Consider the following 16774-nt stretch of genomic DNA (forward strand, 5'->3'; position numbering starts at 1 on the left):
CCTCCGTCAGGAGCAGGGAGAGAGAGAGAAAGACAGTTTGTTTTTCAGTCAAAAATCAATACGTGCCCTTCGAGCTTTTAAGTATGCGAAGCACAGTGCAGCATGTCGTTTCAGGAAGCAGCTGCACAAAAGATAGCAACGTGAAGATAATCTTTCAGCATTTTTAGACGAGCGTCCGTATCGTCTAGGTGTGCGAACAGCCCCCCTGCTCAATCCCCCTACGTCAGGATCAGAGAAAGTCAGCGCAAGAGAGAGACAAAAGTAAGCTGGGTAGCCAGCTTACAGAATATACAGAAGGCAGTGATAATGTACTCAAAACCACAGCTAGGATTTTTCATTCCTTATTTCTCTTATTTGCCATCATGAACTGATGATCTTGCAGACATTTCTCCCTGAAACTAATGTTTCATGAGTATCTACATTCAGGCATATTTCCAATTCGGGGATCATTTCCTATCATACCGCTTACCATCAAAACTGAAAAGTACTTGCCTCCTGTGAGTGTTACCCACCATTATTCCTAGACACCATATGGTGCCTATCATCCAGGAGACCTTATGTCCCCAGTCAGCCCTCTATGGCCTTTGCCTCTTACTGGAGGGTTAAGCTCCGTAGCATCTGCAGAGTCAGGTGTGCTATGATGGTGTAATCTCTTTAAGGTTCCTCCCAGGACTCCATTGTCTCTCAGATACCATGACACCTGTGGGGATTTCACATCCTGGGATACCAACTTTAAGTGTAGGGTTCACCATCCCCATAATGCTGGTATGTTTTAGGTCCTTCCTTTTATTCTAGGGTGAGTATAACAGTTCAAAAGTGGCATGTGGGAATTTCTTTTACCCTTTGCCACCTTAATTGTGTCATTTTTAGCGGCATACCCCATGGAAATATGTAATAGGCTTCCATAAGATAACAATACATTCTTCTAAACAAGTTGTATTGTGTCTGTGAGGATGTCATTTCACCTGGTTTCCTTAGTTTAAAATGCGTTTATCTCACATTTCATTATACAGAATAGTAAGCATTTCTGATGTTACTTTTATCATGTTGCAGTGTCCGAAAACATCTTTCTTCTCTGGGCACCCATATTTTCTGTGGTGCATCTGTCTCATATCACCAATGAAATACTTTTCTGCCACTATATTATATTCCCACATAGACATGAAATCATTATTATTATTATTTACTTACTTACTTGGCAACAGCTAGATACATTGCAGTTTATTGCATTTTTATTTTTAGTTTGAGAGTACGGGCAGTTTAAGTGACTTTTTGTGGGTCACACTGTGTCAGAAGTGTATGTAACTGGGAGCCATTTGGTTTTAAGTTTTTCACATTAGACAATACTCATACTGCATGCTTTTTACCTTCATGGGCAGCTGTAGCTCCTCCTTTTTAATCTGTGTAAGCTTTAGAATAAGTAAGTTACGAAATTTCTTTTGTTAATGTAAACATTAGTTTGATTGTATGTCATACAGCGAGTTATTGGAGTTGCATCCTGATATTTGTGCTGATTTCTGAATTGGGAGTAGCTGTAGGTTTTTATTGTCCAGAGTCTGACTCTTTGCAATGGTTGCTGTTAAATGATGGAAGCAGGAAGCTAGAAAGCATTTAGAACTTTTGGAAATGTTTTTTTTTAGACAAATTTTTAATTTCACACAAACATTCTTTAAGGGGATAAATTGAGTTCACATGTGAGTCAACATTTTGTTTACGCTGCTGTATCCACAGGATATGACAGTGATGTTGCAAGAGAAAAATCAATTGATTACACCACCAAGATCTATGCAGTTAGCATCAGAGAGATGTCAGGTACAAAACCTCACCAACAACAGAAAGAAGTCTCAATGGAAGAAAGGTACACCCCTGATTTTTCATTTTTTCCATTTGTAATTATCTGGTTTCCGAGCATACCATTTTCTATGTTTTATTAACTGCTGATTGTACCATGCATTCTCATTTTTGTGTCTGTTCCATTAATGTCTTCTTCATCTAGGGATGTTTCAGTTCTTTTTTGCAGCAATGGCCAAACACAGGGATAAACTTCAGTTCACCAGGTCTTTCTGACTTCCTTAAATAAGGAAGTTTTAAGATGTCCTTTAACAATAAGGAAAGACACTTTTAGCAAACTCTTAGTATCTCACGAAAAGAAGCTACAATAATTACGCATGTGAAAGAGCTGCATAGTTTACATATATACTGTATCAAAGGTTATGTAGTACTAGGGTGTTGTACCGTGTTAGCCATTATGAATGTAGAGAAAAGCCAAGCAAAATGACACCTTTTATTGGCTAACTAAAAAGATTACAATATGCAAGCTTTCAAGGCAACTCAGGCCCCTTCTTCATTTGATTACATCTTGCATATTGTAATCTTTTTAGTTAGCCAATAAAAGGTGTCATTTTGCTTGGCTTTTCTCTATCAAAGGTTAAAAATATTAGAAGGTTAACCTTTGGCAGTTTTGATTTTTTTTTTTTTAATTCTTCTTTTTTAAATGTAATACAACTGTTTTTATTTTTTGGTTAGTTACCTGGTACAACTCTCAAATAATCATGTCCTCTGTAGCAGTGATTGAATTCTGTATTTTGAAAATACCATTTGATGTCTTTAGAACTGCAATGGAGTTTATGGTTTTGGACTTTACAGACATTTTAAGACTTTCCAGAGTTTGATATCGTAAGGAAAATATAAATTTATTCACCTGTAATCTTGTATCACACAGGTCTTATTTTACTTTGGTTTCTACAAAGTCATGCATATTGATTTTGAAGTATCATTTGCTTTTCCTGGGTAGCCTCATATTTACTCTGCAGGTAAAAAAGATTGGCTCTCCTTCATTTAAGAGTTACATATTAATAGCTTTGGGTGAATATGACTGTTGCAGTTTAATTTAATGTATAAAGAATTATTTGGTTTATGCTTGACTTTTACCTGCAAAAGAGGAATGGAACCACATGCAGTGAAAAGAAATAAGATGAAAACACAATTGGAATTATAACACAACCAATTTAGTTACACTGGAGAACTCTTGATTACTTGACTCTATATTACTTTTATATTCAGTTTGTAGTCTACTTTTTTTTTACTTGTGGAGTGTGAATAATTCTTTGCATTTATATAGCGCTTTTCTCACTACTCAAAGCGCTCAGCAATTGCAGGTTAAGGGCCTTGCTCAAGGGCCCAACAGAGCAGAGTCCCTTTTTGGCATTTACGGGATTCGAACCGGCAACCTTCCGATTGCCAGTACAGATCCCTAGCCTCAGAGCCACCACTCCACTGTGTTAGAGCCTGCCAGAGTAAATACTAATAATACTATTGCATGTATTCTCAAAATCTGTTTTCAAATGGCAATAAAAAGTCCAGTATTTTATGTGTAGTTCACCATAAACACTTAGTGAATGATTTACAAAGGGAATTCCAAAAAAAAAAACGCATATCAAGCTGCAATAATGGGCCTTAATGAACAGAATGTATACTTCAGTGCAAGAAGTGCATTATCTGCACACTGAAATACATTTAAGCTGCTATCTGGCTTTTATCAGCAGTTTACATCTTCTCTCATGGTAATTGAAGCTGGAATGCTTTCTCTGATTATTCACCTCTAGAATCAGTTCACATCTATTATTTAGCATTTTATGTGTCAAAAGTATGAGGCTCCGATTATAACTGTGCTCAATGAAGGTTTTCAAAAATGATCAACATTCACAATAAGTTTTTCAAGGTTGTGTTGCATTTACTTTTGTCCAAATGGGATTAAATGGATATGAAACAGATGACAAAGATTTGTGGTTGACTGCGACTAACGAAGCATGCCGGAGCGTAATAGTTCATTATATTGATGGAGGGATTTTCACTGAAAAGCAAATACTTTCTTCAACAATAGCAACAAATTTGCATTATTACAGATAACATAGCGAACACTGTTACTAATTGGACCAAACACAAGAGCTGTGGTTATATAAGCTGCATTAACTATCGCATGACATCTCTCTATTATATAAAAAAAAATCCTTTGACACAACAAGACTTTTTGGAGATGAGACTTTTTAGAAGAGAGATTTTTTTCAAGTCCCGCAAGACAAGAATTTTGCCTTGAGATTTTTTCAAGCCACTGCCTCCTCTGAAACATTTTCAAACAAGACCACAGTCCTCTCGGCTCTCTTTTGTGTAAATGCTTTTGTCAAGACACACTTCCTGCGCTCTCAGCTCTTATACATTTTAACGTTTTCCTCACTTTAAGTTCTCAATTAAAGAAGACGTATTATGTCCAAATCTTATTGAAGAATTTCATCACGAAGGGTTATCAACATAAAAAATGAGTACATGGGCAATCCTAGCACCAAGAAATGAGGAAATCAAACAAATTAACGCCAAAAATGTCGATTGGTTACACATCAAATTGGTTAAATGCATTCAAAAATGTTGAACGGTTACATGGCAAATTGGTTTAATGCAAATCAATAGACTATGCTGAAACAGTTGGTGGTGATTGTGCGGAAGATGAAAACAACAACTTACAATATCACAAAGTATATCTACAACTGTTAACAACATCCGGTCTTACAACGCACGAATTAGTGTAGAAAGAAGGATGTTTCCAAGAAAGGTAATGTAGTACATCTTCAGGGGATAACATTAGACAACAAAGGAGATTTTGATATGCCATTCGTATTAAAACGTTAACCATTTCCACTTAGAATAGCTTTTGCAAAGATGATTAACAAATCTCAGACGCAAACATTTGAAAAAGTTGTTTTATTTAATAGAGAGAAAGAAACGAACTTCAATCATGGGCAATTATACGTTGCATTGATGCATATGTAACAATTCCTATGAAAATAAAAATCTGTTTAAATTGTATATCCGCATCCCCATACGCAAGCAGCAGAACCGCAAAGAGGTTAGCGCGTAGCACAGGCTAGGGGGTTGGCGAGCAAAGCGAGCAGGGGGCAAAGCCCCCTTGTTTATGCTAAACCTAAACACTGTTCACAGCATAAAGGCTTTGCTGTTGCAATATTACCATTAGATATAGTTAACAGTGCATTGTCTAATAACATACAATTACCATGTGAGCATGTAGCAAATTTAATAAATATTTAGACAGTAGTGCTCTTCTTTTGATTTGATTTGAAAATGTTTAATTTTTTAGGGTTTGAAGATGAGCCAAACTTCTGGTGGAACTCTATTTATGATGATACAGTGACATGTCATCCAATTTTTTTGGGGGTTGGGGTTGTGCCATGAAGATTTACAAAGAGAAGCCAGTACTCATTGACATGCTAAACACAGGTGTGGGATGTGGTGAAATGTAGATTGTTGTGATACAATGATGGTAAAGTTGAAGAGCGGCGTGGTCCCCATGAAGGTTCCTGAAGAGGTACCAGTACTGTTATGATAGCAAAGGGTGTAGGTATGGTGAAACTTAGATACGGTTGTCGATGTATTAAAATGATTTTGATTTGAGAAGGGCGGGGCTGTCAGGGATCAGTTGGTGCCACTCCATGTTGAAACTGGAAGAGATTCCTGCCCGCTTCACACACTAATTTTTCAACGAATCCAGCATTTAACAATTTCACATTAACAGTTTTTTTATGATTCCCTAGAAAGCTGCTAAATGCTGGTTCTGCTGTTCTGTGGGTATACAGCATACAATATATACAGTGAGCAACAGAAAATACATGTTTTGTTTTAGTTCTGTTGTTATAATTAATGATTGTAATTGTAATATCAAGGGCAGTAATTGTTAATTATGAATTTTAATCTTGCACCCATATTATATGTTAGCATGTTACTGATGATTCAAGCTTCTCATTAACTTTCAATATATTAAAGTGCAATAAAAATATTTAAAGATTTTTTTATTTGTTTGAAAACAGTTGAATATTTTGCTGAGTAGTGTATTGATTTTTCAGTGAGAATGAATGTAATGTAATAATACTTAATGTACATCATATTTAAGCAATTTAAGCGGTTTCTATGTACTGTATATCAGTAGTTTCTTGTTGAATTATAAGGATACAGCAGCTCACCACGGTGTATAATTTTATGTGAGATCATATTTGATGGAAACAGTTTATGAAATAAGTAGCAAAAAATTAGTAACTTAATTAAGTGCAAATTAATTTTACATAGTTTTATCTTTTGTATAAGATGCTTGAGTTTATACAATATGGCCTTTGCATGCAAAAAAGGGAGTAACATGAACCAACAATCCATGTCCATTTAGATAAATAAATTGTGTAATATTGCTTTATATTCTATAAGTGTGCATGTTATATGGCATATGTCATATCACCAGTATAACCATTAAAAGCTCCCCTTATCATTTAAATTCATTTAAATTTAAATTATAAAATCTGAATGGCTTTTGTTATTGGTCATGCACACAAGCATGCATACTTTTCATGTAACAAGAACTGTATTATTTCTATGTTTATCTTATAACATTACATTAATCAGGGAAATTTCTGGTATTTAGTGCTTTTCAGTCTCATCCTACTATTTTTAATCGTTTGAAATGTAAATCCTGCATTTGTGTAATTTGTTTTGATAGCACACATCTTGTCTTTCTCAAAGAGTAAAGCAGAATGCTTTGGATGCATTTAAATTGCAATTTTGTACTCTTTGACTCCTGGATTTTTGCAAAAAAATAAAAAAATCCAAGTGACAAAAAAAATTAAAAGAGCCATGCTTTATATGAAATGTAGTGTTATGCATAGTTATTGGTCATTTGCCAAATTAAAACAAAAAATTTCATTATTAAATAAATATATTGTTATCTCATTAACTACATATTAATGTAAGAATATTTCATACAATTTCTAATTAATAATTTAATCTAAAATGTTGTTGACAGTAGTTGAAGTTACCGTTTTCCCTTTATAAATGCACACTGATAAATATTTAATAGCAATCCTAGCAAAATACTGCTTTATCAATTAATTAGCATGATTATTTTCTGTATTTATTGTATTCTGTTTTTCCCAAAATTCTCATAACCCTAATTTGGATTAGTTTGTTTAGAAATTAATGATTTTTTTGACTTTCAAACTACCACCATTTAAATTTATTAAACCAATCATTAATTTTCCATGTACCAGTCATAATGATGATTAAGTTAACTATACAGACACAGATGTTTGTTGCTGATTTTTATGGAAAACAAATTAAGTGCTCCATATATGGATGAAAATATTTTATCTCTTTGAATAAAAGTTACTTGCATTTTTGATTTCAAAGTTGGAGATATTTAACAAATGGAAAATATATGCTATCCAGAAGATGGATTTGTGAGTTATAAGAACTTGTCCCATTATGCAATGTAATCATAAAACTTTTTTTATGTATAGCAGAACCCTTACTGCAAAAAGATTTCCAATGATATCTACTGTCACAATATCACAGGGTTCTTTCAATGAATAAAACTAATGCAAGAAAGAGAAAAGTGCCAAGAGACAAACCCTCGACGTTCTGCATAGTTTTGTATATCTGTCTTATCTTGTATAATCTACAAAGTCCAAACATCACAAAATGAGAGGTGCTATGTTTAGAATGACGACAGGATTTAAGGTTGACTTCAAAGGTGAAGTCATATATCATGTAACATAATATCCCTTGAACAAATGATTTGAATGCCATTCATATGAGATGAAATGTTTTCATGGGGCAACCCAAAAAAGTAGTGAAACAAGCTAATTCCGAAAACGCAATATTCATTAGGTTGGCCAAAATGAAAGTGATAAGCAAAAGTCATAAAAGCTAGATGCGGACAAAAGTTCAAAACTCTAAAGCTTTGATGAGACATTTCCTTTGAAAAACTAAGTGCAGTCACCATGTAATACATGGCCCAGTCTTAAATAGATAGCTGCCACGATGTCGCACACCATATTTCACCCACATACCCCTGAAAATACATGTTGCCTTAGCAATTAAATACCAATTTGCAGTAGTGACAATGTCACCTGTAAATGGCTACAATATACTGTAGAGCAACATCTAAAGTAAAAATGTCAAAAATAGATCTTGAAACCAACTACACAGATGTATGTATTTACTATGTTGCCTAACTCACTTTTCCAAACAATACCACATCACAATCACTCATTGTTACGTATTTCTGCCAATTTAATGGTCCCCTGGCAACTTTAACGCCTAACCGAAGGTCATTTCTAGCCAAGCCTTGGAATCACATTATATGTTGCATTGCCATTACATTTGCTTCAGAACTCCCACTTAAAAGAATCATGCAGTTACATTTCATCTGTTCTGGACCTAGATATGCTAAGAGGTGGATTGGATATATATATAACATTTAAACATGCCCTCTAGCATTCTTTGGCCATATTGCCCAATTTCGTCATAAGTCACAGTTTTGTCTCTGTCTCTTTCTTTGTCTTTCTGTCTGTCTGCCCGTTTCTGTCATTCTTCTGCTTTACTGAGCCCTATCCCTAGAACGCTGTGCAATACATCCTACATTGTTGTAAAGAGGTGCAGAAATACCACGCCTAAAGAACACCTGCGCGTAAAGATTGATACTTTCTCTTTTCTCCCGGAGCATGTTCTGATTCCCTGCTAAGATTAAGAATTTGCACATTCTCATTGTGTCTGCATGGGGTTCCCCCAGATGCCTCAGTTATTTTTAAAGACATTTGATTAAATATTACAATTGTTAAAAATTACAACTTGAATCATACAAGTTCTTCATTGTGTGGGTTAATTCCCGGGTAATCCTGTTTTTTTGTCACACATTTCCAAAGCAGTGCAAGTGACATTAATTGGCTCTTCTAAATTGGCCTTGTTGATGTATTTGTGTGCGGACCTTGCGACAACAGGGTTTTCATGCCTTGCACTCACGGGATAGGTTGTGTCCCCCCCTCTCCCCACCCATTGCCATCCTCCAAACCTGAATAGAATTAAGCAGGTTTGAGAATGTCATGTTATGGTATGCATTAAAACTGTGCTTTTCTATTTTTTTTGTAATGAACTATATACAATTGCAGTGATTCTAAAGGAAGATTACATGTTTTTATATTAAAATATTCACTTTTCTAGCACTCTTCATAGAGAGATTTTTCTACTTTTTTCTTTCAGGACCAATGTTGTAACTAACTGTTTTTGTCTTGTTTCAGCAGTTCTGTCAGTGCAATCTGTTGTATTTTATATCTTCACAAGTTTTCCTTCTCTTTTGCCTGTTTGTGTCCTATCATTGCAGTGAGCTGTAAAACAGGCAGAAATTAAAATCTGTTTCTTTGATTTGTAGTTGTGAAAACATTATTTACATTTAGAACCTTACCAAGATTTTCATAGTGAATATTATACATGTCAGGTGGTATTGTTTGATGTTGTTAACTGCCATCTCCTACACAGTTATACAATACGTTGTTCATTTGGGACATACAAACTGATGTATTATATGAATAATTGGTAATCAAGCCACAATAAGTAACATACAGTATATGTCTAAAAATGTAAGTGGAATAGAATGAATTTGTTATGAACATAAAGATTGCTTACACTTTACAATATTTAATTTGTTTATGCCTTTTTTACAGCTTACAGTCCCATTTCATCCAGGTTGAATGTGGAATTGTATAAATGTCTTTCAGCATTATCCCTTAAAATGCATTACAGTTTTCTTTAACGTTAAAGATGCCATTTGAAAATGCCACTCACAACTGCAGACCTACAAAATTAGCATTATTTACTGTAGAATTAAAACTTTAGCAAATCACCAAAAAATAGTTAAAAATACAAGCTTTTTTGAAATAACAGAAAGTAACATTTCTTTCTAATAGCACAATATGTAATGTTGTTTGATGATATAATTGTAAACATCAAAAGCACTGTAACCGTGCATGTTCCTCAACCTGACCTGACCTGCTGTACGTGTATTTTAATACAGCAGTAAAACTTACAAGCATTGGGCTCTTCCTCCTTGTAATGTGTAAGGTCTATGATTCTCTCTATCATTGTCGCATACTCTGTGGCATCATGTTAGATCGTGCACTGGCTTCAGTGTTTTTAGTAAAGAATGAGTAGGACTTCTGATTAGCATTCTCATTACTGAAGAATTATTTGAGCTTTAGCACAAAAATATAAAATTTATCAAATTAGAAATGTTAATTGGGCTCATTATTATTGATAATGGTGACAGGTACAGATGTACAAAGGATGCTGGAGTTTTGAAGGAATAATATTCTACTGAAATGTTGAGCTCTATCATTCTCCTTCAGATTACTTCATGCTTCGTTTCTCTTATTACACTTTTAATTTTTGTATTTTGGCTGGCTGTCTTAAATAAAACTTAATTTTATGGTATTTTATGTCAGTCAGGCTGAGGAAAGCATTATTTGTGGTCTCTGAAACATTCTAATTCCTGATTGTAGCAACATGTTGGTTTACTGTGTGGACATGCAAGTAAGAATTTCACGTTACTCTGTTTAAGTGACAGCACTACAGCAGGCATTTGAACAAGTTTTTAATACGCACTACAGTAAACTTAATATTAAAATATTAATTTGCCTGTCTCTTTACTCTACACCTTCCAAAGTCGTGTCTCATACATACACAGTTATTGGTCACCTTATTAGGTACATCTTCCTAACAGAAAGTTAGGTCTTATTTGCCCTCACAATGGCCCGAGTTCATCATCATCGTCATCAACTTCATGCACAAAATGCACAGCAGGGGTTGTAGTTTATATTGACTCAACTGTTATATATATATATATATATATATATATATATATATATATATATAATATATATAATATATATATATATAATATATATATATTCATTGCATTTGTAGTCTGTGTCACAATCTGATTGTATGGGTGGTTACCTACCAGGTAACGCTTGTGGTTGGTCAGCAAGTCAGCTAACATCCGCCACGGTGCCCTCATTTCAGTTGTGAGAAGCAGATCATAGACTGGTTGAAATAGTTTACTGTCAAATAATGCAAAGAGTACGCAACAAGTGTTCCGCCCTAATTCTGGGCTCATCAGGTGTACACACTCACTGCACCCCCCTCTCGGGGAATTGAACCTCGGACGTCAGCACCAGTAAACTATTTCAACCATATATATATATATATATATATATATATAATAATTGTCACAAACTCCACAAAGAACCATAACAAGGTTTGGGGTAGCCACCCGTATATTTGGTTTCCTGGCTGCAAACCGACTCCAAAACAGAACTGAGGGATTAGGGAAAAGGTGGAGGCTTTTAAAGGGGAAGACAGGAAGTGAGGTCAAAGGGGTCGGGCTCATGAAGGTCTTCAGCCATTGGTTTGAGCCTGGACGTGACATCACAGGGGCCAGAGCCGGCAAGATCTCCTTCCATAGGCTCAGTCCCAGAAGTGACGTCAAGAAGGCCAGTTGGAATCTCCCATGAATGGTCTACAGGAAAGGGAGAAAAAGAGTCAGTGCACTCTGCCACATCCCAGTATGACTCGGAACTGCCCTTACTGAAGCCCTTTAGCTGCCTTCCATGCGCACATGTGTGACAATCTCTCACAGGGAGACGAGATTCCAGGCAGCTCCGCGGCTGCTGCATCTGTCGAAGCTGCAGCCCTTCCTTCATAGCAACTCCTCCTGCTGCCGCCGCGTCCTTGAGCCACCCCTGAAACATAAAGTCCATCGGCGGACCACTAATTGTCCGCAACTCTACATTTCCCTGCGGGGTTCGGTGCACGCCGCCCCTGCGGCACGTGGGTGAGCTTTCCTGCTGTGCCGGGCCTTCCACAGACTTTTTATGACATGCGGGTCCGCACCTTGAGCCAGGTGCAGCATCCTGCCGAGTACGCCACTGTGAAAGGGTACAGCCCGGACACAGACAGGAGGACACGTTCTTAGCCATAACCACACATTTATTACACTAATATTTACAAGTCCTAAGTGCACCGCCACCAAACACCCCCCACAGTCTCTCAAAAATCCCGGCTTCTTCACTAACCGTCTCTTCACCGCACACAGGGCCTCTCTTCACCCACTTCCTTCTCCGACCTCGTCCACCTCCTCACCCGACTCCAGCCTTGATTGTCGGGAGACGGACCCTTTTATAGGCAGCCGAATGCTGACTACTCCCAGCCACCTGTGACTATATATATATATATATATATATATATATATATATATATATATATATATTGAAAATTACCATTGTAACTGTGGCACTATTGCTCACCTTTTCCCCAATGGACAAACACACTGGACACAAGTTAAAAGTACTAAGAAATGATTTAATTTCTTCTTTTTCGGATATAGTGCCTCCAAAGCCCCCCAGCCACATTAAACACAAATAAATTCTCAAGACTTAAGCACAATACTCTCCTACACTCCCTCCCAACTCCGGCTCGCTTGCTGGGTCTCCACCAGTCCTTTATATAGTCCTTGACCCAGAAGTGCTTCCGTTCTTCCTTTCATGTGACTTGCCAGCACTTCCAGGTCAAATTGAGGGCTTGAGTTTTCTTCAGCCCGGAAGTACTTCGGGTCTTCTGTCCCCGTGACTTGGGAGTACTTCCGGGCTATACGGGAAGCAAAAATCCCCCTGTCTCCCTGCAGCGTTTCCTGGTGGTAACCACAATACCCAGCAGGGCTGTGAAGCCGAACTCCATATCCCGTGGTGCCCTGAGTGAATCCGGGGCACCGCTATGCTGCAAGGAAATTGCCATCTATCGTCCTGGGGGAGGCAGTGTCCCAAAGTAGCTGTGTTCCCCCATCCTTCCACTCTTTGGGCGTGCCGACCGGGCTGTCCATCACACCGTGTGATAGCTTTGTACTTCAAATACTGCAGAACTCATTTGAATTTAGTTCTAGTGAATTGAGAGGCCACTGCATTAACTCTGAATTTACTTATAAGTTTCTGGGATCATTCCAGAATTTTGTTAGAGTGAATAGTATTGAGTGTTGTACTGCTGACAAAGAAAGAATGCATCTGATTAACAGTGATTTTTAGATGAGTAGTAGCATTCAGATCTTGCTATACTCATAATAAAATCTCACATTACACCACCACCTTGCATTGTTTACACCCAGTGGGTTAGATCAAGCACAGATATCCAGTATTTCCTTTTATCAAGGTAAACTTGCAGCGTTTTTTTTTCTTTTTTTTGATGTTAGAGTTCATCAGCTCTGACAGGAATGGATCAGGGTTGCACCATTGTGTGCCGTACCTCATCTGTGATAAGGTATGAATAAGCTGTGCATCCTGATATGCCTCTTTCCACTGTACTCCTATAGCCTGTCTATTACTCTGAACAAACTGAATCAGCCTCCATTTCTTTTAAACCATGTGACCACACAGTTTTTTTTAATAAAGCAGTGGCTTAAAAAAACACTAATCACACTCTTATTTATAATAAATTATTTGCAGCAGCACTCACCACCGTGACCCATTCAAAGTCACTTAAATCTTTTATCTGTCCCATCCTCCTCCTGAATTTCATTTGGAAAGAAAGAAATTGCAGGGTTACAACAGCAGACAAAAAAAGACAAATACACATATAACAATTATAATACTATAATTTATTTATATTGCGCCTTTCCCATGCTCAGAACAGCAGAGTATATATAACATTGGATAAAAATAGTATCCGTATAGAACACTAAAACCAATAAATACAGGATGTACAAAGCATTAAATAGAATAAAAAACATTAACCCAGAGTAAAATACTAAATTCAATACTAGAAGAAAAGTCTGAACAAATAACATAATTTGTGATATAACACAAGCAAAAATTATCCTGAGCCTCTGAACGGAGACGTAAACTGAAAGAAGGGTCAGAATGTTGGGTTTAGTTAAACACCTTCCTGAACAGATGAGTTTTAAGTTGTTTTTTAAAAGAATGAATTGAGTCAGGTAATCTAATTATTTTGGGAGGTCACTCCAAAATCTGGGTGCTATACAGCTGATGGCTCTGTAAACTATAGAGTGAAGGTAGTGTGGGGCACAACAAGAATCAGAGGACCTTAGTGGGAGAACACTATCATAATGATGAAGAAGGTCTCCGATGCAGTCCGATGTAAATTTTATACTCAATCCTGTAAGACACAGGGAGCCAGTGAAGGCAAAACAGGATGCAAGATTGGTGTTATGTGCTCGCTGTTGCTGGTCCGTGTAAGGACTCTTGCAGCAGAGTTTTGAATCAGCTGGAGCTGTGATGTTAGATTAGAAGGGGCATCTGCCAGTATGGAGTCACAATAATCGATGCAGGATGTGATAAAAGCATGGACAAGTTTCTCAGCATTAGAAAAGGAGAGGAATGAGCAAACACGGGATATGTTGCAGAGATAGAAGTAGGAAAGTTTCTTAAAGAAGTTTATGTGGGTGGTATAAGGAAAGGAGGAGTCAAAAATGAGACAAAGATTCCTTGCATTAGAAGAAAGTATAATGAGGTTGTCATCAAGAGTGATTGAAAAGGAACTCATTTTTTTAAATTGCGTTTTAGTGGAAATTTGCAGAAGTTCAGATTTGTTGCAATTTAGTTTTAAAGAGTTGGATGTTGAAATCGCCAAGAAGATCGACTGTCTGGGAAAGGGAACTTAAGTGGGTTAATAATTCAGTTAGTTCAGATAAGAAAGACTCATTGTATTTTGGGGACGATAGAGAGCAACAAGTAAGTATAGCCCTCCCACCGTTGAACTGGCACGTTACTTATGTCATAGGATGAAATTTCACTGATGGGATCCACATTAAACACCTCCCAATTCATTTTTAATAACCAATGGGTCTAATGAAACAATTATATGTATCCCTGCTGTTATATTTTAAAATAATGCTTTGTTAACTCTCATCCTTTTGTTAATTACACAATATACCCCTTGCCCTTTACGCACATATATATACATATATAATTAATCACTTATTTGTATGCAGTCAGCATGTGAGTACCCCACACAATCATGGATAGGAAACAAAAAGAGTAAAACACATTTATTAAACACACCACTCAAGAGATATTATCACTCAATTACAGTAAATTAACTCAATTAATTGGTCTGAGTTACAGCACAGTCAATGTTCACACATAGAAATCTACAATAAATATATATGTATGTATATATGTATATAAATAAATAAATAAATTAAAAAATCGTTGGCACACTTAGTTGGAGGTCATATGCAGTATGCAAATCTTCAGGTACTCACGATGTCCTTCTAGAACTTTCGCCGAGCTTCACATGTACATCTGTGGTGAAATACTGTACATGAATCTCACAGCTCTGTCTTGGAAAATGGTAGTAGCTTTGTCTTGATGTGGGATTAATTTGCATTCCCTTTCTCGTATTTCTTTTTGCTATCAAATTTCTGCAAAGTAGCCATCTGATGCTTCATCTGTCATTTTTTAACATTGACACACACACACAAAAACTTTCTTTCTCTCTCTCTTTTTTTTAGGGCTCATTCTCGCTCTCTCCCCTCAACTTAGTACAAGCTTTCTTTAAGCACAGCATATCAAGGTTGGAGTCTGTAATGTATTCTGATAGCACCATTGCTTTGCAATTAAGAGATCTTGTGTTAAACAATGCAGTATTAGCTAATGAGGGTTGGCTGTGCACAGATCCATGACCAGAGTTTATTTTAGCATATTGCAAATTTGGTACACTGACACTCCTATTTTCAATGCCATGCTGCTGGTGAACTTTCCATTCATAGCCAGACTTTGCCGACGACCTGATCCACAATGTAAGTATTTCAGATGCAGCACAATACCAGTGTCTTTTAGGACATTCCAGTCTGACCATTTGCGCTGGACAAATTGTTTCATATACAGTACAGGAGTTTATGACGAGAGTATTTCAGCGTAATAGAAATGATCTATTATCCAACAGTAGTAGAGCATACTTAAGCAGCGCAATACAGTGGTAAAGGTGAGACTTGCAAGGTGGGGTGGCACAAATAAGCAGTGAAAGCAACACAGCAAGAATCCAGTACAAGCTTAGATTTATGCCACTGGAGTAATGATCCATTAAAAAAGTAGGGGTTATTAAAAGATGCATATGAAGATAATTACCAAAATTCAAGGTCCCAACATGTAACATTAGCGCCGCCAGCCAGGTTGGTGTGAACATCAGTTCACTTTTTCAGTTGAAGAGTATATTAGAAAGCATTGAAAACAATCCAGTATATCCAATATATTTAAGAAGACAGAATATTCCCAATTCCTAGATCTCCAAGTTGCAAAGAAAAATGTTCACAAATCAGGCAGCAGTGGGCAATCAAAATAAAGTTTCATCTAGTGAACCACAAAAAGATTTATTTTGGTTGCCCCTGAGGCTGCGATCTCAGTCAAGGCAAGGTCCATGAAAATAAATGCAAATTCATAACAAAAAGTAATCAATTGCATCCATGGACTATACATAAAGTAAGAGAAAGTGAAAGAAGTGCAAAAAGTGAAAGATGTAACACGAATTTTAACAAAAAAAATGGTTTTATAGAAGGAGTGCACTGGCATTCCCTTTTTGTCGATTTAATAGTAATAATAATAGTAGCCTTAGGTATGGTAACGTGGTACTAATATAACATTAATTGACTGTAAACAGATTAACAAAGTGTAAATATTTACTTATTGTAAAGTGATTAGAATTGAACATATTTTATGTTTTACAGTACAGGATGTCAGTCATTGTCACTGTATATCACACAGCATCATTGCCCATTAAAATGTCTGGTAGATCAGCTCAATATCATAATACCATCCTCACATAACATATAGCTATTTGCCTACCTGCTTTAAATAATACTGTCTGCAGATATTATGCAGTC

General features: G+C 36.6%; 1 protein-coding gene across 2 annotated transcripts in view; it reads left to right on the forward strand.

Moving 5' to 3' along the window:
* Window positions 1–16774, forward strand: part of LOC114665604 (echinoderm microtubule-associated protein-like 6) — a 352025-nt gene that overhangs the window by 244465 nt on the left and 90786 nt on the right. For both annotated transcript variants that reach the window (XM_051919661.1, XM_028820199.2), the window contains exon 27: window positions 1732–1858. In XM_051919661.1, coding sequence (XP_051775621.1) covers window positions 1732–1858 — 127 coding nt within the window. The remainder of the gene's footprint in view (window positions 1–1731; window positions 1859–16774) is intronic.

Source organism: Erpetoichthys calabaricus, chromosome 15 (genome assembly GCF_900747795.2).
Source record: "Erpetoichthys calabaricus chromosome 15, fErpCal1.3, whole genome shotgun sequence".
NCBI classification, from domain to species: domain Eukaryota; kingdom Metazoa; phylum Chordata; class Cladistia; order Polypteriformes; family Polypteridae; genus Erpetoichthys; species Erpetoichthys calabaricus.